This window comes from Oncorhynchus keta, unplaced genomic scaffold (assembly GCF_023373465.1).
Source record: "Oncorhynchus keta strain PuntledgeMale-10-30-2019 unplaced genomic scaffold, Oket_V2 Un_contig_1511_pilon_pilon, whole genome shotgun sequence".
Taxonomy (NCBI): domain Eukaryota; kingdom Metazoa; phylum Chordata; class Actinopteri; order Salmoniformes; family Salmonidae; genus Oncorhynchus; species Oncorhynchus keta.
The window spans coordinates 47668-74734 of NW_026279140.1; the positions used below are offsets into that span (position 1 = coordinate 47668).

Below are 27067 nucleotides of genomic sequence, written 5' to 3' on the forward strand. Positions count from 1 at the left end.
AGCGTCTTAGCAACGGGGCGGAAAGAACCTTCATTTAACAACAAGCTACTTATTCTCCCACAACACAATACAACAATACGTTACCGCTTATACAGTCTTACATTATAATATTTATGTTTGTTCACTATATCCTTTTTTTTCTTTTAAACAATCTATATTCTCAAGTTATCGTATGAAGCGGGATGGCTATCAACAACCCATCGGTGTTTCTGTTGATGATAAACGGACAGATTGAAGGGGCGAATGTGAGTAGCTCGCTAACGTTAGTAACGAGTTAACTAGCTAAGCATCTAACGTTAGTAACTAGCTAAGCATCTGACGTTAGTAACGAGTTAACTAGCTAAGCATCTGACGTTGGTAACGAGTTAACTAGCTAAGCATCTAACGTTAGTAACGAGTTAACTAGCTAAGCATCTAACGTTAGTAACGAGTTAACTAGCTAAGCATCTAACGTTAGTAACGAGTTAACTAGCTAAGCATCTAACGTTAGTAACGAGTTAACTAGCTAAGCATCTAACGTTAGTAACGAGTTAACTAGCTAAGCATCTAACGTTAGTAACGAGTTAACTAGCTAAGCATCTAACGTTAGTAACGAGTTAACTAGCTAAGCATCTAACGTTAGTAACTAGCTAAGCATCTAACGTTAGTAACTAGCTAAGCATCTAACGTTAGTAACGAGTTAACTAGCTAAGCATCTAACGTTAGTAACTAGCTAAGCATCTAACGTTAGTAACGAGTTAACTAGCTAAGCATCTAACGTTAGTAACTAGTTAACTAGCTAAGCATCTAACGTTAGTAACAGTTAACTAGCTCCATCTAACTCCAGTAACGCTAAGTTAACTAGCTAAGCATCTAACGTTAGTAACGAGTTAACTAGCTAAGCATCTAACGTTAGTAACGAGTTAACTAGCTAAGCATCTAACGTTAGTAACGAGTTAACTAGCTAAGCATCTAACGTTAGTGACGAGTTAACTAGCTAAGCATCTAACGTTAGTAACGACTAGTTAACTAGCTAAGCATCTAACGTTAGTAACGAGTTAACTAGCTAAGCATCTAACGTTAGTAACGAGTTAACTAGCTAAGCATCTAACGTTAGTAACGAGTTAACTAGCTAAGCATCTAACGTTAGTAACGAGTTAACTAGCTAAGCATCTAACGTTAGTAACGAGTTAACTAGCTAAGCATCTAACGTTAGTAACGAGTTAACTAGCTAAGCATCTAACGTTAGTAACGAGTTAACTAGCTAAGCATCTAACGTTAGTAACGAGTTAACTAGCTAAGCATCTGACGTTAGTAACGAGTTAACTAGCTAAGCATCTAACGTTAGTAACGAGTTAACTAGCTAAGCATCTAACGTTAGTAACGAGTTAACTAGCTAAGCATCTAACGTTAGTAACGAGTTAACTAGCTAAGCATCTAACGTTAGTAACTAGCTAAGCATCTAACGTTAGTAACGAGTTAACTAGCTAAGCATCTAACGTTAGTAACGAGTTAACTAGCTAAGCATCTAACGTTAGTAACGAGTTAACTAGCTAAGCATCTAACGTTAGTAACGAGTTAACTAGCTAAGCATCTAACGTTAGTAACGAGTTAACTAGCTAAGCATCTAACGTTAGTAACGAGTTAACTAGCTAAGCATCTAACGTTAGTAACGAGTTAACTAGCTAAGCATCTAACGTTAGTAACGAGTTAACTAGCTAAGCATCTAACGTTAGTAACGAGTTAACTAGCTAAGCATCTAACGTTAGTAACGAGTTAACTAGCTAAGCATCTAACGTTAGTAACGAGTTAACTAGCTAAGCATCTAACGTTAGTAACGAGTTAACTAGCTAAGCATCTAACGTTAGTACAGTTAACTAGCTAAGCATCTAACGTTAGTAACGAGTTAACTAGCTAAGCATCTAACGTTAGTAACAGCTAAGCATCTAACTAGCTAAGCATCTAACGTTAGTAACGAGTTAACTAGCTAAGCATCTAACGTTAGTAACAGTTAACTAGCTAAGCATCTAACGTTAGTAACAGTTAACTAGCTAAGCATCTAACGTTAGTAACGAGTTAACTAGCTAAGCATCTAACGTTAGTAACCAGTTAACTAGCTAAGCATCTAACGTTAGTAACGAGTTAACTAGCTAAGCATCTAACGTTAGTAACGAAGTTAACTAGCTAAGCATCTAACGCTAGTAACAGTTAACTAGCTAAGCATCTAACGTTAGTAACGAGTTAACTAGCTAAGCATCTAACGTTAGTGACGAGTTAACTAGCTAAGCATCTAACGTTAGTAGTTAACTAGCTAAGCATCTAACGTTAGTACAGTTAACTAGCTAAGCATCTAACGTTAGTAACTAGCTAAGCATCTAACGTTAGTAACGAGTTAACTAGCTAAGCATCTAACGTTAGTAAGTTAACTAGCTAAGCATCTAACGTTAGTAACGAGTTAACTAGCTAAGCATCTAACGTTAGTAACGAGTTAACTAGCTAAGCATCTAACGTTAGTAACTAGCTAAGCATCTAACTAGCTAAGCATCTAACGTTAGTACAGTTAACTAGCTAAGCATCTAACGTTAGTAACGAGTTAACTAGCTAAGCATCTAACGTTAGTAACTAGTTAAGCATCTAACTAGCTAGTAACAGTTAACTAGCTAAGCATCTAACGTAGTAACGAGTTAACTAGCTAAGCATCTAACGTTAGTAACTAGCTAAGCATCTAACGTTAGTAACTAGCTAAGCATCTAACGTTAGTAACGAGTTAACTAGCTAAGCATCTAACGTTAGTAACGAGTTAACTAGCTAAGCATCTAACGTTAGTAACTAGCTAAGCATCTAACGTTAGTAACTAGCTAAGCATCTAACGTTAGTAACGAGTTAACTAGCTAAGCATCTAACGTTAGTAACGAGTTAACTAGCTAAGCATCTAACGTTAGTAACGAGTTAACTAGCTAAGCATCTAACGTTAGTAACGAGTTAACTAGCTAAGCATCTAACGTTAGTAACGAGTTAACTAGCTAAGCATCTAACGTTAGTAACGAGTTAACTAGCTAAGCATCTAACGTTAGTAACTAGCTAAGCATCTAACGTTAGTAACTAGCTAAGCATCTAACGTTAGTAACGAGTTAACTAGCTAAGCATCTAACGTTAGTAACGAGTTAACTAGCTAAGCATCTAACGTTAGTAACTAGCTAAGCATCTAACGTTAGTAACGAGTTAACTAGCTAAGCATCTAACGTTAGTAACGAGTTAACTAGCTAAGCATCTAACGTTAGTAACGAGTTAACTAGCTAAGCATCTAACGTTAACTAGCTAAGCATCTAAGTAACTAGCTAAGCATCTAACGTTAGTAACAGTTAACTAGCTAAGCATCTAACGTTAGTAACGAGTTAACTAGCTAAGCATCTAACATTAGTAACGAGTTAACTAGCTAAGCATCTAACGTTAGTAACTAGTTAAGCATCTAACGTTAGTAACGAGTTAACTAGCTAAGCATCTAACGTTAGTAACGAGTTAACTAGCTAAGCATCTAACGTTAGTAACTAGCTAAGCATCTAACGTTAGTAACTAGCTAAGCATCTAACGTTAGTAACGAGTTAACTAGCTAAGCATCTAACGTTAGTAACGAGTTAACTAGCTAAGCATCTTAACTAGCTAAGCATCTAACGTTAGCTAAGCATCTAACGTTAGTAACTAGCTAAGCATCTAACGTTAGTAACGAGTTAACTAGCTAAGCATCTAACGTTAGTAACGAGTTAACTAGCTAAGCATCTAACGTTAGTAACTAGCTAAGCATCTAACGTTAGTAACTAGCTAAGCATCTAACGTTAGTAACGAGTTAACTAGCTAAGCATCTAACGTTAGTAACGAGTTAACTAGCTAAGCATCTAACGTTAGTAACGAGTTAACTAGCTAAGCATCTAACGTTAGTAACTAGCTAAGCATCTAACGTTAGTAACTAGCTAAGCATCTAACGTTAGTAACGAGTTAACTAGCTAAGCATCTAACGTTAGTAACGAGTTAACTAGCTAAGCATCTAACGTTAGTAACGAGTTAACTAGCTAAGCATCTAACGTTAGTAACGAGTTAACTAGCTAAGCATCTAACGTTAGTAACGAGTTAACTAGCTAAGCATCTAACGTTAGTAACATCTAAGTTTAACTAGCTAAGCATCTAACGTTAGTAACGAGTTAACTAGCTAAGCATCTAACGTTAGTAACGAGTTAACTAGCTAAGCATCTAACGTTAGTAACGAGTTAACTAGCTAAGCATCTAACGTTAGTAACGAGTTAACTAGCTAAGCATCTAACGTTAGTAACGAGTTAACTAGCTAAGCATCTAACGTTAGTAACGAGTTAACTAGCTAAGCATCTAACGTTAGTAACTAGCTAAGCATCTAACGTTAGTAACGAGTTAACTAGCTAAGCATCTAACGTTAGTAACGAGTTAACTAGCTAAGCATCTAACGTTAGTAACGAGTTAACTAGCTAAGCATCTAACGTTAGTAACGAGTTAACTAGCTAAGCATCTAACGTTAGTAACGAGTTAACTAGCTAAGCATCTAACGTTAGTAACGAGTTAACTAGCTAAGCATCTAACGTTAGTAACGAGTTAACTAGCTAAGCATCTAACGTTAGTAACGAGTTAACTAGCTAAGCATCTAACGTTAGTAACGAGTTAACTAGCTAAGCATCTAACGTTAGTAACTAGCTAAGCATCTAACGTTAGTAACGAGTTAACTAGCTAAGCATCTAACGTTAGTAACGAGTTAACTAGCTAAGCATCTAACGTTAGTAACTAGCTAAGCATCTAACGTTAGTAACGAGTTAACTAGCTAAGCATCTAACGTTAGTAACGAGTTAACTAGCTAAGCATCTAACGTTAGTAACGAGTTAACTAGCTAAGCATCTAACGTTAGTAACTAGCTAAGCATCTAACGTTAGTAACGAGTTAACTAGCTAAGCATCTAACGTTAGTAACGAGTTAACTAGCTAAGCATCTAACGTTAGTAACTAGCTAAGCATCTAACGTTAGTAACTAGCTAAGCATCTAACGTTAGTAACGAGTTAACTAGCTAAGCATCTAACGTTAGTAACGAGTTAACTAGCTAAGCATCTAACGTTAGTAACGCTAAGTTAACTAGCTAAGCATCTAACGTTAGTAACTAGCTAAGCATCTAACGTTAGTAACGAGTTAACTAGCTAAGCATCTAACGTTAGTAACGAGTTAACTAGCTAAGCATCTAACGTTAGTAACTAGCTAAGCATCTAACGTTAGTAACGAGTTAACTAGCTAAGCATCTAACGTTAGTAACGAGTTAACTAGCTAAGCATCTAACGTTAGTAACAAGTTAACTAGCTAAGCATCTAACGTTAGTAACGAGTTAACTAGCTAAGCATCTAACGTTAGTAACGAGTTAACTAGCTAAGCATCTAACGTTAGTAACGAGTTAACTAGCTAAGCATCTAACGTTAGTAACGAGTTAACTAGCTAAGCATCTAACGTTAGTAACGAGTTAACTAGCTAAGCATCTAACGTTAGTAACTAGCTAAGCATCTAACGTTAGTAACGAGTTAACTAGCTAAGCATCTAACGTTAGTAACGAGTTAACTAGTTAACTAGCAAAGCATCTAACGTTAGTAACTAGCTAAGCATCTAACGTTAGTAACGAGTTAACTAGCTAAGCATCTAACGTTAGTAACAAGTTAACTAGCTAAGCATCTAACGTTAGTAACGAGTTAACTAGCTAAGCATCTAACGTTAGTAACAAGTTAACTAGCTAAGCATCTAACGTTAGTAACGAGTTAACTAGCTAAGCATCTAACGTTAGTAACTAGTTAACTAGCTAAGCATCTAACGTTAGTAACGAGTTAACTAGCTAAGCATCTAACGTTAGTTAGTTAACTAGCTAAGCATCTGACGTTAGTAACTAGCTAAAGCATCTAACGTTAGTAACGAGTTAACTAGCTAAGCATCTAACGTTAGTAACGAGTTAACTAGCTAGCATCTAATAGTAACGTTAGTTAACTAGCTAAGCATCTAACGTTAGTAACGAGTTAACTAGCTAAGCATCTAACGTTAGTAACGAGTTAACTAGCTAAGCATCTAACGTTAGTAACGAGTTAACTAGCTAAGCATCTAACGTTAGTAACGAGTTAACTAGCTAAGCATCTAACGTTAGTAACGAGTTAACTAGCTAAGCATCTAACGTTAGTAACGAAGTTAACTAGCTAAGCATCTAACGTTAGTAACGAGTTAACTAGCTAAGCATCTAACGTTAGTAACGAGTTAACTAGCTAAGCATCTAACGTTAGTAACGAGTTAACTAGCTAAGCATCTAACGTTAGTAACGAGTTAACTAGCTAAGCATCTAACGTTAGTAACGAGTTAACTAGCTAAGCATCTAACGTTAGTAACGAGTTAACTAGCTAAGCATCTAACGTTAGTAACGAGTTAACTAGCTAAGCATCTAACGTTAGTAACGAGTTAACTAGCTAAGCATCTAACGTTAGTAACGAGTTAACTAGCTAAGCATCTAACGTTAGTAACGAGTTAACTAGCTAAGCATCTAACGTTAGTAACGAGTTAACTAGCTAAGCATCTAACGTTAGTAACGAGTTAACTAGCTAAGCATCTAACGTTAGTAACGAGTTAACTAGCTAAGCATCTAACGTTAGTAACGAGTTAACTAGCTAAGCATCTAACGTTAGTAACGAGTTAACTAGCTAAGCATCTAACGTTAGTAACGAGTTAACTAGCTAAGCATCTAACGTTAGTAGTTAACTAGCTAAGCATCTAACGTTAGTAGTAAGCTAGCTAAAGCATCTAACGTTAGTAACGAGTTAACTAGCTAAGCATCTAACGTTAGTAACGAGTTAACTAGCTAAGCATCTAACGTTAGTAACGAGTTAACTAGCTAAGCATCTAACGTTAGTAACGAGTTAACTAGCTAAGCATCTAACGTTAGTAACGAGTTAACTAGCTAAGCATCTAACGTTAGTAGTTAACTAGCTAAGCATCTAACGTTAGTAACGAGTTAACTAGCTAAGCATCTAACGTTAACAAGGTAAAATGAGGCGGATCATATTGGATAACTTGACCGCTTTTTGAATGATTGGTTTAGTGAGCATAAACATGTTCTATAAAAACTGCCTTGTTCATTTTGCTTTTCGGTTTATTCTCTCTGATCTGACTGATGTGTTGCGTTGTCAGTTTCCAGAGTATGATGACCTGTACTGTAAATACTGCTTCGTCTACGGACACGACTGGGCCCCCACCTCGGTGAGTGACTCCGAGTCATCTGGAACATGTTGACGTTCCCTTACTGTGGATAGATATAACATAATATGCTTGTTCTACTAAGCCAGCAACGACTAAGTACTTAAATAGCTGCATGTCCAGGGATGCAGGGAACTGGTAAAGTTTTTTTGACTTTCAGAGCGTTCAAAACGACTGGGAACTCGGGACGAAAACGAGTGGTAAAGAAAAACATAAACACCATTTGAACATTCGTCCAACTCGGGAATTCGGGCCTCTTTCTTTCGCTCCGACCTGAGACGTCATGATCTGACCTGTTTGTCAGAGTTCCCAGTTGTTTAAAGAGACATCAATATGTCACCTCTCCTCCACACTCCCTTTCTCTTTCCCCCTCCTTTTTCCTCCATCCCTCATCCCCTCTCTCTCCCTCTTCTCTCTCCAGGGTCTAGAGGAGGGTATATCTCAGATTACGTCGAAAGGCAGAGACTCTCCTCAGAGAATGATCTGGAATTTTCCTCTGGAGATCACCTTTAAGAGCACCAACCCATTAGGCTGTGAGACACACACACACAGACCCTTCTTACCGTAGCAGACAGTTGATGATACCATAGCTAACACTGTGTTGTGTGTACCCAGGGCCTCAGATCGTGGTAAGTGTCTACGGTCCTGATACGTTTGGTAACGATGTGGTCAGAGGATACGGAGCAACACACATCCCCTTCACTCCTGGACAGTTAGTATCTCTCCTCCTCTTCCTCTCTCTTCTTCCTCTCTCCATCCCCTTCACTCCTGGACAGTCAGTATCTCTCCTCTTCCTCTCTCTTCTCCCTCTCCTGGACAGTCAGTATCTCTCCTCCTCTTCCTCTCTCTTCTTCACTCCTGGACAGTCAGTATCTCTCCTCCTCCTCCTCCTCCTCCATCCCCTTCTTCTCTCCTGGAACAGTCAGTATCTCTCCTCCTCCTCTTCCTCTCTCTTCTTCACTCCTGGACAGTCAGTATCTCTCCTCCTCTTCCTCTCTCCTCTTCACTCCTGGACAGTCAGTATCCTCTCTCTTCTTCACTCCTGGACAGTCAGTATCTCTCCTTCCTCTTCCTCTCTCTTCTTCCTCTCCTGGACAGTCAGTATCTCTCCTCCTCCTCTTCCTCTCTCTTCTTCACTCCTGGACAGTCAGTATCTCTCCTCTTCCTCTCTCTCTTCCTCCTGGACAGTCTCTCTTCTTCTCTCCTGGACAGTCAGTATCTCTCCTCCTCCTCTTCCTCTCTCTTCTTCACTCCTGGACAGTCAGTATCTCTCCTCCTCCTCTTCCTCTCTCTTCCTCCTGGACAGTCTCTTCTTCACTCCTGGACGTCAGTATCTCTCTCCTCCTCCTCTTCTTCTCCTCAGTATCTCTCCTCCTCCTCTTCCTCTCTCTTCTTCTCTCCTGGACAGTCAGTATCTCTCCTCCTCTTCCTCTCTCTTCTCTCCTGGACAGTCAGTATCTCTCTCTCCTCTTCTTCTCTCCTGGACAGTCAGTATCTCTCCTCCTCCTCTCCTCTCTTCTTCTCTCCTGGACAGTCAGTATCTCTCCTCCTCCTCTCCTCTCTCCTTCTCTCCTGGACAGTCAGTATCTCTCCTCTCTCTTCCCTCTCTTCTTCTCCTGGACAGTCAGTATCTCTCCTCTCCTGGACCTCTCCTCCTCTCCTCTTCTTCTCTCCTGGACAGTCAGTATCTCTCCTCCCTCTCTCTTCTCCTGGACAGTCAGTATCTCTCCTCCTCTTCCTCTCTCTTCTTCACTCCTGGACAGTCAGTATCTCTCCTCCTCCTCCTCTCTCCTCTCTTCTTCTCTCCTGGACAGTCAGTATCTCTCCTCCTCCTCTTCTCTCTCTTCTCTCTCCTGGACAGTCAGTATCCTCCTCTTCCTCTCTCCTGGACAGTCAGTATCTCTCTCCTCCCTCCTCTCTTCCTCTCCTGGACAGTCAGTATCTCCTCCTCCTCTTCCTCTCTTCTTCTCTCCTGGACAGTCAGTATCTCTCCTCCTCCTCTTCCTCTCTCTTCTTCTCTCCTGGACAGTCAGTATCTCTCCTCCTCCTCTTCCTCTCCTGGACAGTCAGTATCTCTCCTCTTCCTCTCTCCTCTTCTTCACTCCTGGACAGTCAGTATCTCTCCTCCTCCTCTTCCTCTCTTCTTTTCCTGGACAGTCAGTATCTCTCCTCCTCCTCCTCCTCCTCCTCTCTCTTCTTCTCTCCTGGACAGTGTTTGTTCCTCCTCCTCTTCCTCTCTCTTCTTCACTCCTGGACAGTCAGTATCTCTCCTCCTCCTCTTCCTCTCTCTTCTTCACTCCTGGACAGTCAGTGTGTTTCTCCTCCTCCTCCTCTGTGTGTGTTACTGGGGGACTCAGTAGTCTCCTCCTACTGGGGGACAGTCAGTGTGTTCCTCTCTCCTGGTTACAGTCAGTGTGTCTTCTCTCCTGGACAGTCAGTATCTCTCCTCCTCTTCCTCTCTCCTGGACAGTCAGTATCTCTCCTCTTCCTCTCTCCTCTTCCTCTCCTGGACAGTCAGTATCTCTCCTCTTCCTCTCTCCTCTTCCTCTCCTGGACAGTCAGTATCTCTCCTCCTCTCCTGGACAGTCAGTATCTCTCCTCCTCTTCCTCTCCTGGACAGTCAGTATCTTCCTCCTCTTCCTCTTCCTCTCCTGGACAGTCAGTATCTCTCCTCTTCCTCTCTCCTCTTCCTCTCCTGGACAGTCAGTGGACAGTCAGTCTCCTCCTCTTCCTCTTCCTCTCCTGGACAGTCAGTATCTCTCTCTTCCTCTCTCCTCTTCCTCTCCTGGACAGTCAGTATCTCTCCTCTTCCTCTCTCCTCTTCCACTCCTGGACAGTCAGTATCTCTCCTCTAATGTAATCTCTTGTTTTCAGACACACCAGAACCATCCCAATGTTTGTTCCTGAATCCACATCAAGACTACAGAAATTCACAAGGTAACGTGTGTCTTACTGTGTGCTAAATGCTGGGGGGCTGAGTGTGTGTGTTTACTGGGGGCTAAGTGTGTGTGTTACTGGGGGCTAAGTGTGTGTGTTACTGGGGGCTAAGTGTGTGTGTTACTGGGGGACTAAGTGTGTGTGTTACTGGGGGCTAAGTGTGTGTGTTTAATGCTGGGGGGCTAAGTGTGTGTGTTACTGGGGGCTAAGTGTGTGTGTTTAATGCTGGGGGCTAAGTGTGTGTTACTGGGGGCTAAGTGTGTGTGTTTAATGCTGGGGGCTAAGTGTGTGTGTTACTGGGGCTAAGTGTGTGTGTTACTGGGGGCTAAGTGTGTGTGTTTAATGCTGGGGGGCTAAGTGTGTGTGTTACTGGGGGACTAAGTGTGTGTGTTACTGGGGGCTAAGTGTGTGTGTTACTGGGGGCTAAGTGTGTGTGTTTAATGCTGGGGGGCTAAGTGTGTGTGTTACTGGGGGCTAAGTGTGTGTGTTTAATGCTTGGGGGGCTAAGTGTGTGTGTTACTGGGGGCTAAGTGTGTGTGTTATTGGGGGCTAAGTGTGTGTTTTTAATGCTGGGGGGGCTAAGTGTGTGTGTTACTGGGGGACTAAGTGTGTGTGTTACTGGGGGCTAAGTGTGTGTGTTTTAATGGGGGGCTAAGTGTGTGTTTAATGCTGGGGGCTAAGTGTGTGTGTTACTGGGGGCTAAGTGTGTGTGTTTAATGCTGGGGGCTAAGTGTGTGTGTTAATGCTGGGGGCTAAGTGTGTGTTTAATGCTGGGGGCTAAGTGTGTGTGTTTATGCTGGGGGACTAAGTGTGTGTGTTTAATGCTGGGGGACTAAGTGTGTGTTTAATGCTGGGGGACTAAGTGTGTGTTTAATGCTGGGGGCTAAGTGTGTGTGTTTAATGCTGGGGGACTAAGTGTGTGTGTTTAATGCTGGGGGACTAAGTGTGTGTGTTTAATGCTGGGGGACTAAGTGTGTGTGTTGCTGGGGGCTAAGTGTGTGTGTTACTGGGGGTAAGTGTGTGTGTTTAATGCTGGGGGGCTAAGTGTGTGTGTTTAATGCTGGGGGACTAAGTGTGTGTGTTTAATGCTGGGGGACTAAGTGTGTGTGTTTAATGCTGGGGGACTAAGTGTGTGTGTTTAATGCTGGGGGACTAAGTGTGTGTGTTTAATGCTGGGGGACTAAGTGTGTGTGTTTAATGCTGGGGGGCTAAGTGTGTGTGTTTAATGCTGGGGACTAAGTGTGTGTGTTTAATGCTGGGGGCTAAGTGTGTGTGTTTAATGCTGGGGGCTAAGTGTGTGTTTAATGCTGGGGGCTAAGTGTGTGTGTTTAATGCTGGGGGACTAAGTGTGTGTGTTTAATGCTGGGGGACTAAGTGTGTGTTTAATGCTGGGGGACTAGTGTGTGTTTTACTGGGGACTAAGTGTGTGTGTTTAATGCTGGGGGACTAAGTGTGTGTGTTTAATGCTGGGGGGCTAAGTGTGTGTGTTTAATGCTGGGGGACTAAGTGTGTGTGTTTAATGCTGGGGGACTAAGTGTGTGTGTTTAATGCTGGGGGACTAAGTGTGTGTGTTTAATGCTGGGGGACTAAGTGTGTGTGTTTAATGCTGGGGGACTAAGTGTGTGTGTTTAATGCTGGGGGACTAAGTGTGTGTGTTTAATGCTGGGGGACTAAGTGTGTGTGTTTAATGCTGGGGGACTAAGTGTGTGTGTTTAATGCTGGGGGACTAAGTGTGTGTGTTTAATGCTGGGGGACTAAGTGTGTGTGTTTAATGCTGGGGGACTAAGTGTGTGTGTTTAATGCTGGGGGACTAAGTGTGTGTGTTTAATGCTGGGGGACTAAGTGTGTGTGTTTAATGCTGGGGGACTAAGTGTGTGTGTTTAATGCTGGGGGACTAAGTGTGTGTGTTTAATGCTGGGGGACTAAGTGTGTGTGTTTAATGCTGGGGGACTAAGTGTGTGTGTTTAATGCTGGGGGACTAAGTGTGTGTGTTTAATGCTGGGGGACTAAGTGTGTGTGTTTAATGCTGGGGGACTAAGTGTGTGTGTTTAATGCTGGGGGACTAAGTGTGTGTGTTTAATGCTGGGGGACTAAGTGTGTGTGTTTAATGCTGGGGGACTAAGTGTGTGTTTAATGCTGGGGGACTAAGTGTGTGTGTTTAATGCTGGGGGACTAAGTGTGTGTGTTTAATGCTGGGGGACTAAGTGTGTGTGTTTAATGCTGGGGGACTAAGTGTGTGTGTTTAATGCTGGGGGACTAAGTGTGTGTGTTTAATGCTGGGGGACTAAGTGTGTGTGTTTAATGCTGGGGGACTAAGTGTGTGTGTTTAATGCTGGGGGACTAAGTGTGTGTGTTTAATGCTGGGGGACTAAGTGTGTGTGTTTAATGCTGGGGGACTAAGTGTGTGTGTTTAATGCTGGGGGACTAAGTGTGTGTGTTTAATGCTGGGGGACTAAGTGTGTGTGTTTAATGCTGGGGGGCTAAGTGTGTGTGTTTAATGCTGGGGGACTAAGTGTGTGTGTTTAATGCTGGGGGACTAAGTGTGTGTGTTTAATGCTGGGGACTAAGTGTGTGTGTTTAATGCTGGGGGACTAAGTGTGTGTGTTTAATGCTGGGGGACTAAGTGTGTGTGTTTAATGCTGGGGGGCTAAGTGTGTGTGTTTAATGCTGGGGGACTAAGTGTGTGTGTTTAATGCTGGGGGCTAAGTGTGTGTGTTTAATGCTGGGGGACTAAGTGTGTGTGTTTAATGCTGGGGGACTAAGTGTGTGTGTTTAATGCTGGGGACTAAGTGTGTGTGTTTAATGCTGGGGGGCTAAGTGTGTGTTTAATGCTGGGGGACTAAGTGTGTGTGTTTAATGCTGGGGGACTAAGTGTGTGTGTTTAATGCTGGGGGACTAAGTGTGTGTGTTTAATGCTGGGGGACTAAGTGTGTGTGTTTAATGCTGGGGGACTAAGTGTGTGTGTTTAATGCTGGGGGACTAAGTGTGTGTGTTTAATGCTGGGGGACTAAGTGTGTGTGTTTAATGCTGGGGGACTAAGTGTGTGTGTTTAATGCTGGGGGACTAAGTGTGTGTGTTTAATGCTGGGGGACTAAGTGTGTGTGTTGCTGGGGGACTAAGTGTGTGTGTTTCATGCTGGGGGGCACAGTGTGTGTGTTTAATGCTGGGGGGCTGAGTGTGTGTGTTTCATGCTGGGGGGCTAAGTGTGTGTGTTTAATGCTGGGGGACTAAGTGTGTGTGTTTAATGCTGGGGGACTAAGTGTGTGTTTAATGCTGGGGGACTAAGTGTGTGTGTTTAATGCTGGGGGACTAAGTGTGTGTGTTTAATGCTGGGGGACTAAGTGTGTGTGTTTAATGCTGGGGGCTAAGTGTGTGTGTTTAATGCTGGGGGACTAAGTGTGTGTGTTTAATGCTGGGGACTAAGTGTGTGTGTTTAATGCTGGGGGACTAAGTGTGTGTGTTTAATGCTGGGGGACTAAGTGTGTGTGTTTAATGCTGGGGGGCTAAGTGTGTGTGTTTAATGCTGGGGGACTAAGTGTGTGTGTTTAATGCTGGGGGACTAAGTGTGTGTGTTTAATGCTGGGGGCTAAGTGTGTGTGTTTAATTTAAGTGTGTGTGCTGGGGCTAAGTGTGTGTTTAATGCTGGGGGCTAAGTGTGTGTGTTTAATGCTGGGGGACTAAGTGTGTGTGTTTAATGCTGGGGGACTAAGTGTGTGTGTTTAATGCTGGGGGGCTAAGTGTGTGTGTTTAATGCTGGGGGCTTAGTGTGTGTGTTTAATGCTGGGGGGCTAAGTGTGTGTGTTTAATGCTGGGGGACTAAGTGTGTGTGTTTAATGCTGGGGGGGACTAAGTGTGTGTGTTTAATGCTGGGGGCTAAGTGTGTGTTTAATGCTGGGGGCTAAGTGTGTGTGTTTAATGCTGGGGGCTAAGTGTGTGTGTTTAATGCTGGGGGACTAAGTGTGTGTGTTTAATGCTGGGGGACTAAGTGTGTGTGTTTAATGCTGGGGGCTAAGTGTGTGTGTTTAATGCTGGGGGACTAAGTGTGTGTGTTTAATGCTGGGGGCTAAGTGTGTGTGTTTAATGCTGGGGACTAAGTGTGTGTGTTTAATGCTGGGGGGACTAAGTGTGTGTGTTTAATGCTGGGGGACTAAGTGTGTGTGTTTAATGCTGGGGGGCTAAGTGTGTGTGTTTAATGCTGGGGGGCTAAGTGTGTGTGTTTAATGCTGGGGGACTAAGTGTGTGTGTTTAATGCTGGGGGACTAAGTGTGTGTGTTTAATGCTGGGGGCTTAGTGTGTGTGTTTAATGCTGGGGGACTAAGTGTGTGTGTTTAATGCTGGGGGACTAAGTGTGTGTGTTTAATGCTGGGGGCTAAGTGTGTGTTTAATGCTGGGGGACTAAGTGTGTGTGTTTAATGCTGGGGGACTATGTGTGTGTTTAATGCTGGGGGACTAAGTGTGTGTGTTTAATGCTGGGGGACTAAGTGTGTGTGTTTAATGCTGGGGACTAAGTGTGTGTGTTTAATGCTGGGGGGACTAAGTGTGTGTGTTTAATGCTGGGGGACTAAGTGTGTGTGTTTAATGCTGGGGGACTAAGTGTGTGTGTTTAATGCTGGGGGACTAAGTGTGTGTGTTTAATGCTGGGGGACTAAGTGTGTGTGTTTAATGCTGGGGGACTAAGTGTGTGTGTTTAATGCTGGGGGACTAAGTGTGTGTGTTTAATGCTGGGGGACTAAGTGTGTGTGTTTAATGCTGGGGACTAAGTGTGTGTGTTTAATGCTGGGGGACTAAGTGTGTGTGTTTAATGCTGGGGGACTAAGTGTGTGTGTTTAATGCTGGGGGGACTAAGTGTGTGTGTTTAATGCTGGGGGACTAAGTGTGTGTGTTTAATGGGGGCTAAGTGTGTGTGTTTACTGCTGGGGGACAGTGTGTGTGTTTAATGCTGGGGGGCTAAGTGTGTGTGTCTAATGCTGGGGGGGCTAAGTGTGTGTGTTTAATGCTGGGGGGGCTAAGTGTGTGTGTTTAATGCTGGGGGACTAAGTGTGTGTGTTTAATGCTGGGGGACTAAGTGTGTGTTTAATGCTGGGGGACTAAGTGTGTGTGTTTAATGCTGGGGGGACTAAGTGTGTGTGTTTAATGCTGGGGGACTAAGTGTGTGTTTAATGCTGGGGGGACTAAGTGTGTGTGTTTAATGCTGGGGACTAAGTGTGTGTGTTTAATGCTGGGGGACTAAGTGTGTGTGTTTAATGCTGGGGGACTAAGTGTGTGTGTTTAATGGTGGGGGACTAAGTGTGTGTTTAATGCTGGGGGACTAAGTGTGTGTGTTTAATGCTGGGGGACTAAGTGTGTGTGTTTAATGCTGGGGGACTAAGTGTGTGTGTTTAATGCTGGGGGACTAAGTGTGTGTGTTTAATGCTGGGGACTAAGTGTGTGTTTAATGCTGGGGGACTAAGTGTGTGTGTTTAATGCTGGGGGACTAAGTGTGTGTGTTTAATGCTGGGGGACTAAGTGTGTGTGTTTAATGCTGGGGGACTAAGTGTGTGTGTTTAATGCTGGGGGACTAAGTGTGTGTGTTTAATGCTGTGGTGTGTTTACTGGGGGCTAAGTGTGTGTGTTAATGGGGGCTAAGTGTGTGTGTTTAATGCTGGGGGACTAAGTGTGTGTTTAATGCTGGGGGACTAAGTGTGTGTGTTTAATGCTGGGGACTAAGTGTGTGTGTTTAATGCTGGGGGCTAAGTGTGTGTGTTTAATGCTGGGGGACTAAGTGTGTGTGTTTAATGCTGGGGGCTAAGTGTGTGTTTAATGCTGGGGGACTAAGTGTGTGTGTTTAATGCTGGGGGCTAAGTGTGTGTTTAATGCTGGGGACTAAGTGTGTGTGTTTAATGCTGGGGGCTAAGTGTGTGTGTTTAATGCTGGGGGACTAAGTGTGTGTGTTTAATGCTGGGGGACTAAGTGTGTGTGTTTAATGCTGGGGGCTAAGTGTGTGTGTTTAATGCTGGGGGGACTAAGTGTGTGTGTTTAATGCTGGGGGCTAAGTGTGTGTGTTTAATGCTGGGGGACTAAGTGTGTGTGTTTAATGCTGGGGGCTAAGTGTGTGTGTTTAATGCTGGGGGGGCTAAGTGTGTGTGTTTAATGCTGGGGGCTAAGTGTGTGTGTTTAATGCTGGGGGGGCTAAGTGTGTGTGTTTAATGCTGGGGGACTAAGTGTGTGTGTTTAATGCTGGGGGCTAAGTGTGTGTGTTTAATGCTGGGGGCTAAGTGTGTGTGTTTAACACTGGGGGGCTAAGTGTGTGTGTTTAATGCTGGGGGACTAAGTGTGTGTGTTTAATGCTGGGGGACTAAGTGTGTGTGTTTAATGCTGGGGGACTAAGTGTGTGTGTTTAATGCTGGGGGACTAAGTGTGTGTGTTTAATGCTGGGGGACTAAGTGTGTGTGTTTAATGCTGGGGGACTAAGTGTGTGTGTTTAATGCTGGGGGACTAAGTGTGTGTGTTTAATGCTGGGGGACTAAGTGTGTGTGTTTAATGCTGGGGGACTAAGTGTGTGTGTTTAATGCTGGGGGACTAAGTGTGTGTGTTTAATGCTGGGGGACTAAGTGTGTGTGTTTAATGCTGGGGGACTAAGTGTGTGTGTTTAATGCTGGGGGACTAAGTGTGTGTGTTTAATGCTGGGGGGCTAAGTGTGTGTGTTTAATGCTGGAGGACTAAGTGTGTGTGTTTAATGCTGGGGACTAAGTGTGTGTGTTTAATGCTGGGGGACTAAGTGTGTGTGTTTAATGCTGGGGACTAAGTGTGTGTGTTTAATGCTGGGGGACTAAGTGTGTGTTTATGCTGGGGACTAAGTGTGTGTGTTTAATGCTGGGGGACTAAGTGTGTGTGTTACTGGGGGCTAAGTGTGTGTGTTTAATGCTGGGGGACTAAGTGTGTGTGTTTAATGCTGGGGGGACTAAGTGTGTGTGTTTAATGCTGGGGGACTAAGTGTGTGTGTTTAATGCTGGGGGACTAAGTGTGTGTGTTTAATGCTGGGGGACTAAGTGTGTGTGTTTAATGCTGGGGGGACTAAGTGTGTGTGTTTAATGCTGGGGGGACTAAGTGTGTGTGTTTAATGCTGGGGGATTAAGTGTGTGTGTTTAATATTGGGGGACTAAGTGTGTGTGTTTAATGCTGGGGGATTAAGTGTGTGTGTTTAATGCTGGGGGATTAAGTGTGTGTGTTTAATGCTGGGGGATTAAGTGTGTGTGTTTAATGCTGGGGGATTAAGTGTGTGTGTTTAATGCTGGGGGACTAAGTGTGTGTGTTTAATGCTGGGGACTAAGTGTGTGTGTTTAATGCTGGGGGACTAAGTGTGTGTGTTTAATGCTGGGGGACGTGTGTGTGTTAATGCTGGGGGATTAAGTGTGTGTGTTTAATGCTGGGGGATTACGTGTGTGTGTTTAATGCTGGGGGACTAAGTGTGTGTGTTTAATGCTGGGGGCTAAGTGTGTGTGTTTAATGCTGGGGGACTAAGTGTGTGTGTTTAATGCTGGGGGACTAAGTGTGTGTATTTAATGCTGGGGGACTAAGTGTGTGTGTATTTAATGCTGGGGGACTAAGTGTGTGTGTGTTTAATGCTGGGGGACTAAGTGTGTGTGTTTAATGCTGGGGGGACTAAGTGTGTGTGTTTAATGCTGGGGGGCTAAGTGTGTGTGTTTAATGCTGGGGGGACTAAGTGTGTGTGTTTAATGCTGGGGGATTACGTGTGTGTGTTTAATGCTGGGGGACTAAGTGTGTGTGTTTAATGCTGGGGGATTACGTGTGTGTGTTTAATGCTGGGGGGACTAAGTGTGTGTGTTTAATGCTGGGGGCTAAGTGTGTGTGTTTAATGCTGGGGGCTAAGTGTGTGTGTTTAATGCTGGGGGACTAAGTGTGTGTGTTACTGGGGGCTTAGTGTGTGTGTTTAATGCTGGGGGACTAAGTGTGTGTGTTTAATGCTGGGGGACTAAGTGTGTGTGTTTAATGCTGGGGGACTAAGTGTGTGTGTGTGTGTGTGTTTAATGCTGGGGGACTAAGTGTGTGTGTTTAATGCTGGGGGACTGTGTGTGTGTGTTTAATGCTGGGGGACTAAGTGTGTGTGTTGTTGTGTGTGTGTGTTTAATGCTGGGGGACTAAGTGTGTGTGTTTAATGCTGGGGGACTAAGTGTGTGTGTTTAATGCTGGGGGACTGTGTGTGTGTGTTTAATGCTGGGGACTGTGTGTGTGTTTAATGCTGGGGGACTAAGTGTGTGTGTTTAATGCTGGGGGACTAAGTGTGTGTGTTTAATGCTGGGGGACTAAGTGTGTGTGTTTAATGCTGGGGGACTAAGTGTGTGTGTTTAATGCTGGGGGACTAAGTGTGTGTGTTTAATGCTGGGGGACTAAGTGTGTGTGTTTAATGCTGGGGGACTAAGTGTGTGTGTTTAATGCTGGGGGACTAAGTGTGTGTGTTTAATGCTGGGGGACTAAGTGTGTGTGTTTAATGCTGGGGGACTTAAGTGTGGGTGTTTAATGCTGGGGGGCGAAGTGTGTGTGTTTAATGCTGGGGGGCTAAGTGTGTGTGTTTAATGCTGGGGGACTAAGGGTGTGTGTTTAATGCTGGGGGACTAAGTGTGTGTGTTTAATGCTGGGGGACTAAGTGTGTGTGTTTAATGCTGGGGGCTAAGTGTGTGTGTTTAATGCTGGGGGCTAAGTGTGTGTGTTTAATGCTGGGGGACTAAGTGTGTGTATTTAATGCTGGGGGACTAAGTGTGTGTATTTAATGCTGGGGGACTAAGTGTGTGTGTGTTTAATGCTGGGGGATTACGTGTGTGTGTTTAATGCTGGGGGACTAAGTGTGTGTGTTTAATGCTGGGGGCTAAGTGTGTGTGTTTAATGCTGGGGGACTAAGTGTGTGTGTTTAATGCTGGGGGATTACGTGTGTGTGTTTAATGCTGGGGACTAAGTGTGTGTGTTTAATGCTGGGGGACTAAGTGTGTGTGTTTAATGCTGGGGGATTAAGTGTGTGTGTTTAATGCTGGGGGACTAAGTGTGTGTGTTTAATGCTGGGGGCTAACGTGTGTGTGTTTAATGCTGGGGGGCTAAGTGTGTGTGTTTAATGCTGGGGGACTAAGTGTGTGTGTTATGCTGGGGGCTTAGTGTGTGTGTTTAATGCTGGGGGACTAAGTGTGTGTGTTTAATACTGGGGGCTAAGTGTGTGTGTTTAATGCTGGGGGACTAAGTGTGTGTGTGTGTGTGTGTTTAATGCTGGGGGACTAAGTGTGTGTGTTTAATGCTGGGGACTGTGTGTGTGTGTGTGTGGGGGACTGTGTGTGTGTGTGTGTGTGTGTGTGTGTGTGTTTAATGCTGGGGGACTAAGTGTGTGTGTGTGTGTGTGTGTGTGTGTGTGTGTGTGTGTGTGTGTGTGTGTGTGTGTGTGTGTGTGTGTGTGTGTGTTTAATGCTGGGGGGACTAAGTGTGTGTGTTTAATGCTGGGGGATTAAGTGTGTGTGTTACTGGGGACTAAGTGTGTGTGTTTAATGCTGGGGGGACTAAGTGTGTGTGTTTAATGCTGGGGGATTAAGTGTGTGTGTTTAATATTGGGGGACTAAGTGTGTGTGTTTAATGCTGGGGGGACTAATTGTGTGTGTTTAATATTGGGGGACTAAGTGTGTGTGTTTAATATTGGGGGACGAAGTGTGTGTGTTTAATGCTGGGGGACTAAGTGTGTGTGTTTAATGCTGGGGGACTAAGTGTGTGTGTTTAATGCTGGGGGACTAAGTGTGTGTGTTTAATATTGGGGGACTAAGTGTGTGTGTTTAATGCTGGGGGACTAAGTGTGTGTGTTTAATGCTGGGGGGACTAAGTGTGTGTGTTTAATGCTGGGGGACTAAGTGTGTGTGTTTAATGTTGGGGGACTAAGTGTGTGTGTTTAATGCTGGGGGACTAAGTGTGTGTGTTTAATATTGGGGGACTAAGTGTGTGTTTAATATCGGGGGACTAAGTGTGTGTTTAATATCGGGGGACTAAGTGTGTGTTTAATATTGGGGGACTAAGTGTGTGTGTTTAATATCGGGGGACTAAGTGTGTGTGTTTAATATCGGGGGACTAAGTGTGTGTGTTTAATATTGGGGGACTAAGTGTGTGTGTTTAATGCTGGGGGGACTAAGTGTGTGTGTTTAATATTGGGGGACTAAGTGTGTGTGTTTAATATTGGGGGACTAAGTGTGTGTGTTTAATGCTGGGGGACTAAGTGTGTGTGTTTAATATTGGGGGACTAAGTGTGTGTTTAATATTGGGGGACTAAGTGTGTGTGTTTAATGCTGGGGGACTAAGTGTGTGTGTTTAATGCTGGGGGGACTAAGTGTGTGTGTTTAATATTGGGGGACTAAGTGTGTGTGTTTAATATTGGGGGACTAAGTGTGTGTGTTTAATGCTGGGGGCTAAGTGTGTGTGTTTAATGCTGGGGGCTAAGTGTGTGTGTTTAATATTGGGGGACTAAGTGTGTGTGTTTAATATTGGGGGGCTAAGTGTGTGTGTGTCTCTGCAGTTGGCTGCTGGGGCGACGTCCAGAGTTCACCGATCCTAAAGTTAGGTAGGCTGGGTGTTTCTGTGTGTGGTAGAGAAGGTAGGCTGTGTTTCTAGAGAAGGTAGGTGTGTTTCTGTGTTTGGCAGAGAAGGTAGGCTGTGTTTCTGTGTGTGGCAGAGAAGGTAGGCTGTGTTTCTGTGTGTGGTAGAGAAGGTAGGCTGTGTGTGGTAGAGAAGGTAATGTGTTTCTGTGTGTGGTAGAGAAGGTAGGCTGTGTTTCTGTGTGTGGTAGAGAAGGTAGGCTGTGTGTGGCAGAGAAGGGGGTGTTTCTGTGTGTGGCAGAGAAGGTAGGCTGTGTGTGTGTAGAGAAGGTGTGTGTTTCTGTGTGTGGTAGAGAAGGTAGGCTGTGTGTGGTAGAGAAGGTAGGTGTGTTTCTGTGTGTGGTAGAGAAGGTAGGCTGTGTTTCTGTGTGTGGTAGAGAAGGTAGGCTGTGTGTGGTAGAGAAGGTAGGCTGTGGGACTAAGTGCTGTGTGTGGTAGAGAAGGTAGGCTGTGTTTAATGCTGTGGGGAGAAGGTAGGTGTGTGTGTGTGTGTGGTAATGCTGTGTTTCTGTGTGTGTAGAGAAGGTAGGCTGTGTTTCTGTGTGTGGTAGAGAAGGTAGGCTCTGTTTCTGGGGAGAGAAGGTAGGCTGTGTTTAATGTGTGGGGAGAAGGTAGGCTGTGTTTCTGTGGGGAGAGAAGGTAGTGTGTTTTCTGTGGGGTAGAGAAGGTAGGCTGTGTTTCTGTGTGTGGTAGAGAAGGTAGGCTGTGTTTAATGTGTGGGGGAGAAGGTGTGTGTTTCTGTGTGTGGTAGAGAAGGTAGGCTGTGTGTTTAGAGAAGGGGGGACGTGTTTCTGTGTGTGTAGAGAAGGTTTGTTTCTGTGTGGGGAGAAGGTAGGTGTGTTTCTGTTGTGGTAGAGAAGGTAGGTGTGTTTTGTGTGTGGGGAGAAGGTAGGTGTGTTTCTGTGGGGGAGAAGGTGTGTTTCTGTGTTTAGAGAAGGTACTAAGTGTTTCTGTGTGTTAGAGAAGGTAGGCCGTGTTTCTGTGTGTGGTAGAGAAGGTAGGCTGTGTTTCTGTGTGTGGCAGAGAAGGTAGGTGTGTATTTCTGTGTGGGGAGAAGGTAGGCTGTGTTTCTGTGGGGTAGAGAAGGTAGGCTGTGTTTCTGTGTGGGTAGAGAAGGTAGGCTGTGTTTCTGTGTGCGGTAGAGAAGGTAGGCTATGTTTCTGTGTGTGGTAGAGAAGGTAGGCTGTGTTTCTGTGTGTGGTAGAGAAGGTAGGCTGTGTTTCTGTGTCGGGGAGAAGGTAGGCTGTGTTTCTGTGTGCGGTAGAGAAGGTAGGCTGTGTTTCTGTGTGTGGTAGAGAAGGTAGGCTGTGTTTCTGTGTGTGGTAGAGAAGGTAGGCTGTGTTTCTGTGTGTGGTAGAGAAGGTAGGCTGTGTTTCTGTGTGTGGTAGAGAAGGTAGGCTGTGTTTCTGTGTGTGGTAGAGAAGGTAGGCTGTGTTTCTGTGGGGGTAGAGAAGGTAGGCTGTGTTTCTGTGTGGGTAGAGAAGGTAGGCTGTGTTTCTGTGTGTGGTAGAGAAGGTAGGCTGTGTTTCTGTGTGTGGTAGAGAAGGTAGGCTGTGTTTCTGTGTGTGGTAGAGAAGGTAGGCTGTGTTTCTGTGTGTGGTAGAGAAGGTAGGCTGTGTTTCTGTGTGTGGTAGAGAAGGTAGGCTGTGTGTGGTAGAGAAGGTAGGCTGTGTGTGGTAGAGAAGGTAGGCTGTGTGTGGTAGAGAAGGTAGGCTGTGTTTCTGTGTGCGGTAGAGAAGGTGCGGTAGAGAAGGTAGGCTGTGTTTCTGTGTGTGGTAGAGAAGGTAGGCTGTGTTTCTGTGTGTGGTAGAGAAGGTAGGCTGTGTTTCTGTGTGTGGTAGAGAAGGTAGGCTGTGTTTCTGTGTGTGGTAGAGAAGGTAGGCTGTGTTTCTGTGTGTGGTAGAGAAGGTAGGCTGTGTTTCTGTGTGTGGTAGAGAAGGTAGGCTGTGTTTTTGTGTGTGGTAGAGAAGGTATGCTGTGTTTCTATGTGTGGTAGAGAAGGTAGGCTGTGTTTCTGGTAGAGAAGGTAGCTGTGTTTCTGTGTGTGGTAGAGAAGGTAGGCTGTGTTTCTGTGTGTGGTAGAGAAGGTAGGCTGTGTTTCTGTGTTAGAGAAGGTAGGCTGTGTTTCTGTGTGGTAGAGAAGGTAGGCTGTGTTTCTGTGTGTGGTAGAGAAGGTAGGCTGTGTTTCTGTGTGTGGTAGAGAAGGTAGGCTGTGTTTCTGTGTGTGGTAGAGAAGGTAGGCTGTGTTTCTGTGTGGTAGAGAAGGTAGGCTGTGTTTCTGTGTGTGGTAGAGAAGGTAGGCTGTGTTTCTGTGTGTGGTAGAGAAGGTAGGCTGTGTTTCTGTGTGTGGTAGAGAAGGTAGGCTGTGTTTCTGTGTGTGGTAGAGAAGGTAGGCTGTGTTTCTGTGTGTGGTAGAGAAGGTAGGCTGTGTTTCTGTGTGTGGTAGAGAAGGTAGGCTGTGTTTCTGTGTGTGGTAGAGAAGGTAGGCTGTGTTTCTGTGTGTGGTAGAGAAGGTAGGCTGTGTTTCTGTGTGTGGTAGAGAAGGTAGGCTGTGTTTCTGTGTGTGGTAGAGAAGGTAGGCTGTGTTTCTGTGTGTGGTAGAGAAGGTAGGCTGTGTTTCTGTGTGTGGTAGAGAAGGTAGGCTGTGTTTCTGTGTGTGGTAGAGAAGGTAGGCTGTGTTTCTGTGTGTGGTAGAGAAGGTAGGCTGTGTTTCTGTGTGTGGTAGAGAAGGTAGGCTGTGTTTCTGTGTGTGGTAGAGAAGGTAGGCTGTGTTTCTGTGTGTGGCAGAGAAGGTAGGCTGTGTGTGGTAGAGAAGGTAGGCTGTGTGTGGTAGAGAAGGTAGGCCGTGTTTCTGTGTGTGGTAGAGAAGGTAGGCTGTGTTTCTGTGTGTGGTAGAGAAGGTAGGCTGTGTTTCTGTGTGTGGTAGAGAAGGTAGGCTGTGTTTCTGTGTGTGGTAGAGAAGGTAGGCTGTGTTTCTGTGTGTGGTAGAGAAGGTAGGCTGTGTTTCTGTGTGTGGTAGAGAAGGTAGGCTGTGTTTCTGTGTGTGGTAGAGAAGGTAGGCTGTGTTTTTGTGTGTGGTAGAGAAGGTATGCTGTGTTTCTGTGTGTGGTAGAGAAGGTAGGCTGTGTTTCTGGTAGAGAAGGTAGACTGTGTTTCTGTGTGTGGTAGAGAAGGTAGGCTGTGTTTCTGTGTGCGGTAGAGAAGGTAGGCTGTGTTTCTGTGTGTGGTAGAGAAGGTAGGCTGTGTTTCTGTGTGTGGTAGAGAAGGTAGGCTGTGTTTCTGTGTGTGGTAGAGAAGGTAGGCTGTGTTTCTGTGTGCGGTAGAGAAGGTAGGCTGTGTTTCTGTGTGTGGTAGAGAAGGTAGGCTGTGTTTCTGTGTGCGGTAGAGAAGGTAGGCTGTGTTTCTGTGTGTGGTAGAGAAGGTAGGCTGTGTTTCTGTGTGTGGTAGAGAAGGTAGGCTGTGTTTCTGTGTGTGGTAGAGAAGGTAGGCTGTGTTTCTGTGTGTGGTAGAGAAGGTAGGCTGTGTTTCTGTGTGTGGTAGAGAAGGTAGGCTGTGTTTCTGTGTGTGGTAGAGAAGGTAGGCTGTGTTTCTGTGTGTGGTAGAGAAGGTAGGCTGTGTTTCTGTGTGTGGTAGAGAAGGTAGGCTGTGTTTCTGTGTGTGGTAGAGAAGGTAGGCTGTGTTTCTGTGTGTGGTAGAGAAGGTAGGCTGTGTTTCTGTGTGTGGTAGAGAAGGTAGGCTGTGTTTCTGTGTGTGGTAGAGAAGGTAGGCTGTGTGTGGTAGAGAAGGTAGGCTGTGTTTCTGTGTGCGGTAGAGAAGGTGCGGTAGAGAAGGTAGGCTGTGTTTCTGTGTGTGGTAGAGAAGGTAGGCTGTGTTTCTGTGTGTGGTAGAGAAGGTAGGCTGTGTTTCTGTGTGTGGTAGAGAAGGTAGGCTGTGTTTCTGTGTGTGGTAGAGAAGGTAGGCTGTGTTTCTGTGTGTGGTAGAGAAGGTAGGCTGTGTTTTTGTGTGTGGTAGAGAAGGTATGCTGTGTTTCTATGTGTGGTAGAGAAGGTAGGCTGTGTTTCTGGTAGAGAAGGTAGACTGTGTTTCTGTGTGTGGTAGAGAAGGTAGGCTGTGTTTCTGTGTGCGGTAGAGAAGGTAGGCTGTGTTTCTGTGTGCGGTAGAGAAGGTAGGCTGTGTTTCTGTGTGTGGTAGAGAAGGTAGGCTGTGTTTCTGTGTGTGGTAGAGAAGGCAGGCTGTGTTTCTGTGTGTGGTAGAGAAGGTAGGCTGTGTTTCTGTGTGTGGTAGAGAAGGTAGGCTGTGTTTCTGTGTGTGGTAGAGAAGGCAGGCTGTGTTTCTGTGTGTGGTAGAGAAGGTAGGCTGTGTTTCTGTGTGCGGTAGAGAAGGTAGGCTGTGTTTCTGGTAGATTTCTGCCGGGATTCATTGAAAGACGTGTTGCTTCAGTTTCCCCTAAACATTCGTAGATCATATTAATGTTAAAACGCTGTGCAGGTCGACTGAAGCATAAATCCCTTTTAAAAAAGCACATTGTAATGTTGGTAGGGTCTTTAAATGTATCCTGGTGTCTTCTCACTACCATGTGTGCCTCCATTTCACCCTCCTGTGTGTCTCTCTCTCTCCCTCCTGTGTGTCTCTCCCTCCTGTGTGTCTCTCCCTCCTGTGTGTCTCTCCCTCCTGTGTGTCTCTCCCTCCTGTGTGTCTCTCCCTCCTATGTGTCTCTCCCTCCTATGTGTCTCTCCCTCCTATGTGTCTCTCTCCCTCATATGTGTCTCGCTCTCCCTCCTATGTGTCTCTCCCTCCTATGTGTCTCTCTCCCTCATATGTGTCTCTCTCTCCCTCCTGTGTCTCTCTCCCTCCTGTGTCTCTCTCCCTCCTGTGTCTCTCTCCCTCCTGTGTCTCTCTCCCTCCTGTGTCTCTCTCCCTCCTGTGTCTCTCTCCCTCCTGTGTGTCTCTCCCTCCTGTGTGTCTCTCTCTCCTATGTGTCTCTCTCTCCTATGTGTCTCTCTCTCTCCTGTGTGTCTCTCTCCCTCCTGTGTCTCTCTCTCTCCCTCCTGTGTCTCTCTCTCTCCCTCCTGTGTCTCTCTCCCTCCTGTGTGTCTCTCTCTCTCTCCTATGTCTCTCTCTCTCTCTCTCCTATGTCTCTCTCTCTCTCCCTCCTGTGTGTCTCTCCCTCCTGTGTGTCTCTCTCTCCCTCCTATGTGTCTCTCCCTCATATGTCTCTCCCTCATATGCGTCTCTCCCTCATATGTCTCTCTCTCCCTCCTGTGTGTCTCTCCCTCCTGTGTGTCTCTCCCTCCTATGTCTCTCTCCCTCATATGTGTCTCTCTCTCCCTCCTGTGTGTCTCCCCCTCCTGTGTCTCTCTCCCTCATATGTGTCTCTCTCTCCCTCCTGTGTCTCCCCCTCCTGTGTGTCTCTCCCTCCTATGTCTCTCTCTCCTATGTGTCTCTCCCTCCTATGTCTCTCTCCCTCATATGTGTCTCTCTCTCTCCCTCCTGTGTGTCTCTCCGTCCTGTGTCTCTCTCTCCCCCTCCTGTGTGTCTCTCCCTCCTGTGTCTCTCCCTCCTGTGTGTCTCTCCCTCCTGTGTCTCTCTCCCTCCTGTGTCTCTCTCCCTCCTGTGTCTCTCTCCCTCATGTGTCTCTCTCCCTCCTGTGTGTCTCTCCCTCCTGTGTGTCTCTCCCTCCTGTGTGTCTCTCCCTCCTGTGTGTCTCTCCCTCCTATGTCTCTCACCCTCATATGTGTCTCTCTCTCCCTCCTGTGTGTCTCTCCCTCCTGTGTGTCTCTCCCTCCTGTGTGTCTCTCCCTCCTGTGTCTCTCCCTCCTGTGTGTCTCTCCCTCCTGTGTCTCTCCCTCCTGTGTGTCTCTCTGTGTGTCTCTCTCCCTCCTGTGTGTCTCTCTCTCCCTCCTGTGTGTCTCTCCCTCCTGTGTGTCTCTCTCCCTCCTGTGTGTCTCTCTCTCCCTCCTGTGTGTCTCTCCCTCCCTCCTGTGTGTCTCTCTCTCCCTCCTGTGTGTCTCTCTCTCCCTCCTGTGTGTCTCTCCCTCCCTCCTGTGTCTCTCTCCCTCCTGTGTGTCTCTCCGTCTGTCTCAGTGACCAGGGTCCGTTCTCAGGGTTTCGTCTCCCTCTCCTTCCACATTGTGACTAAAGACATGAAGAGACTGGGTTACGACACCACACCTTCCGAGACCTCACACACTGCTGCTGCAGGCATCGGACTGGGAGACCAGGCCTACAGCACGTGATGGACACACACACACACA

General features: G+C 45.3%; 1 protein-coding gene across 1 annotated transcript; it reads left to right on the top strand.

Annotated features, from left to right (window-relative positions):
* b9d1 (B9 protein domain 1) lies at positions 1-27049 on the top strand. Its single transcript, XM_052502138.1, has 8 exons — positions 1-245; positions 7198-7266; positions 7685-7796; positions 7879-7975; positions 10138-10200; positions 20735-20779; positions 21775-21779; positions 26898-27049. Exons 1-8 carry the CDS (start codon positions 183-185, stop codon positions 27047-27049), a joined length of 606 nt encoding a protein of 201 aa, XP_052358098.1. The 5' UTR covers positions 1-182.
* The last annotated feature ends 18 nt before the right edge of the window (positions 27050-27067 follow it).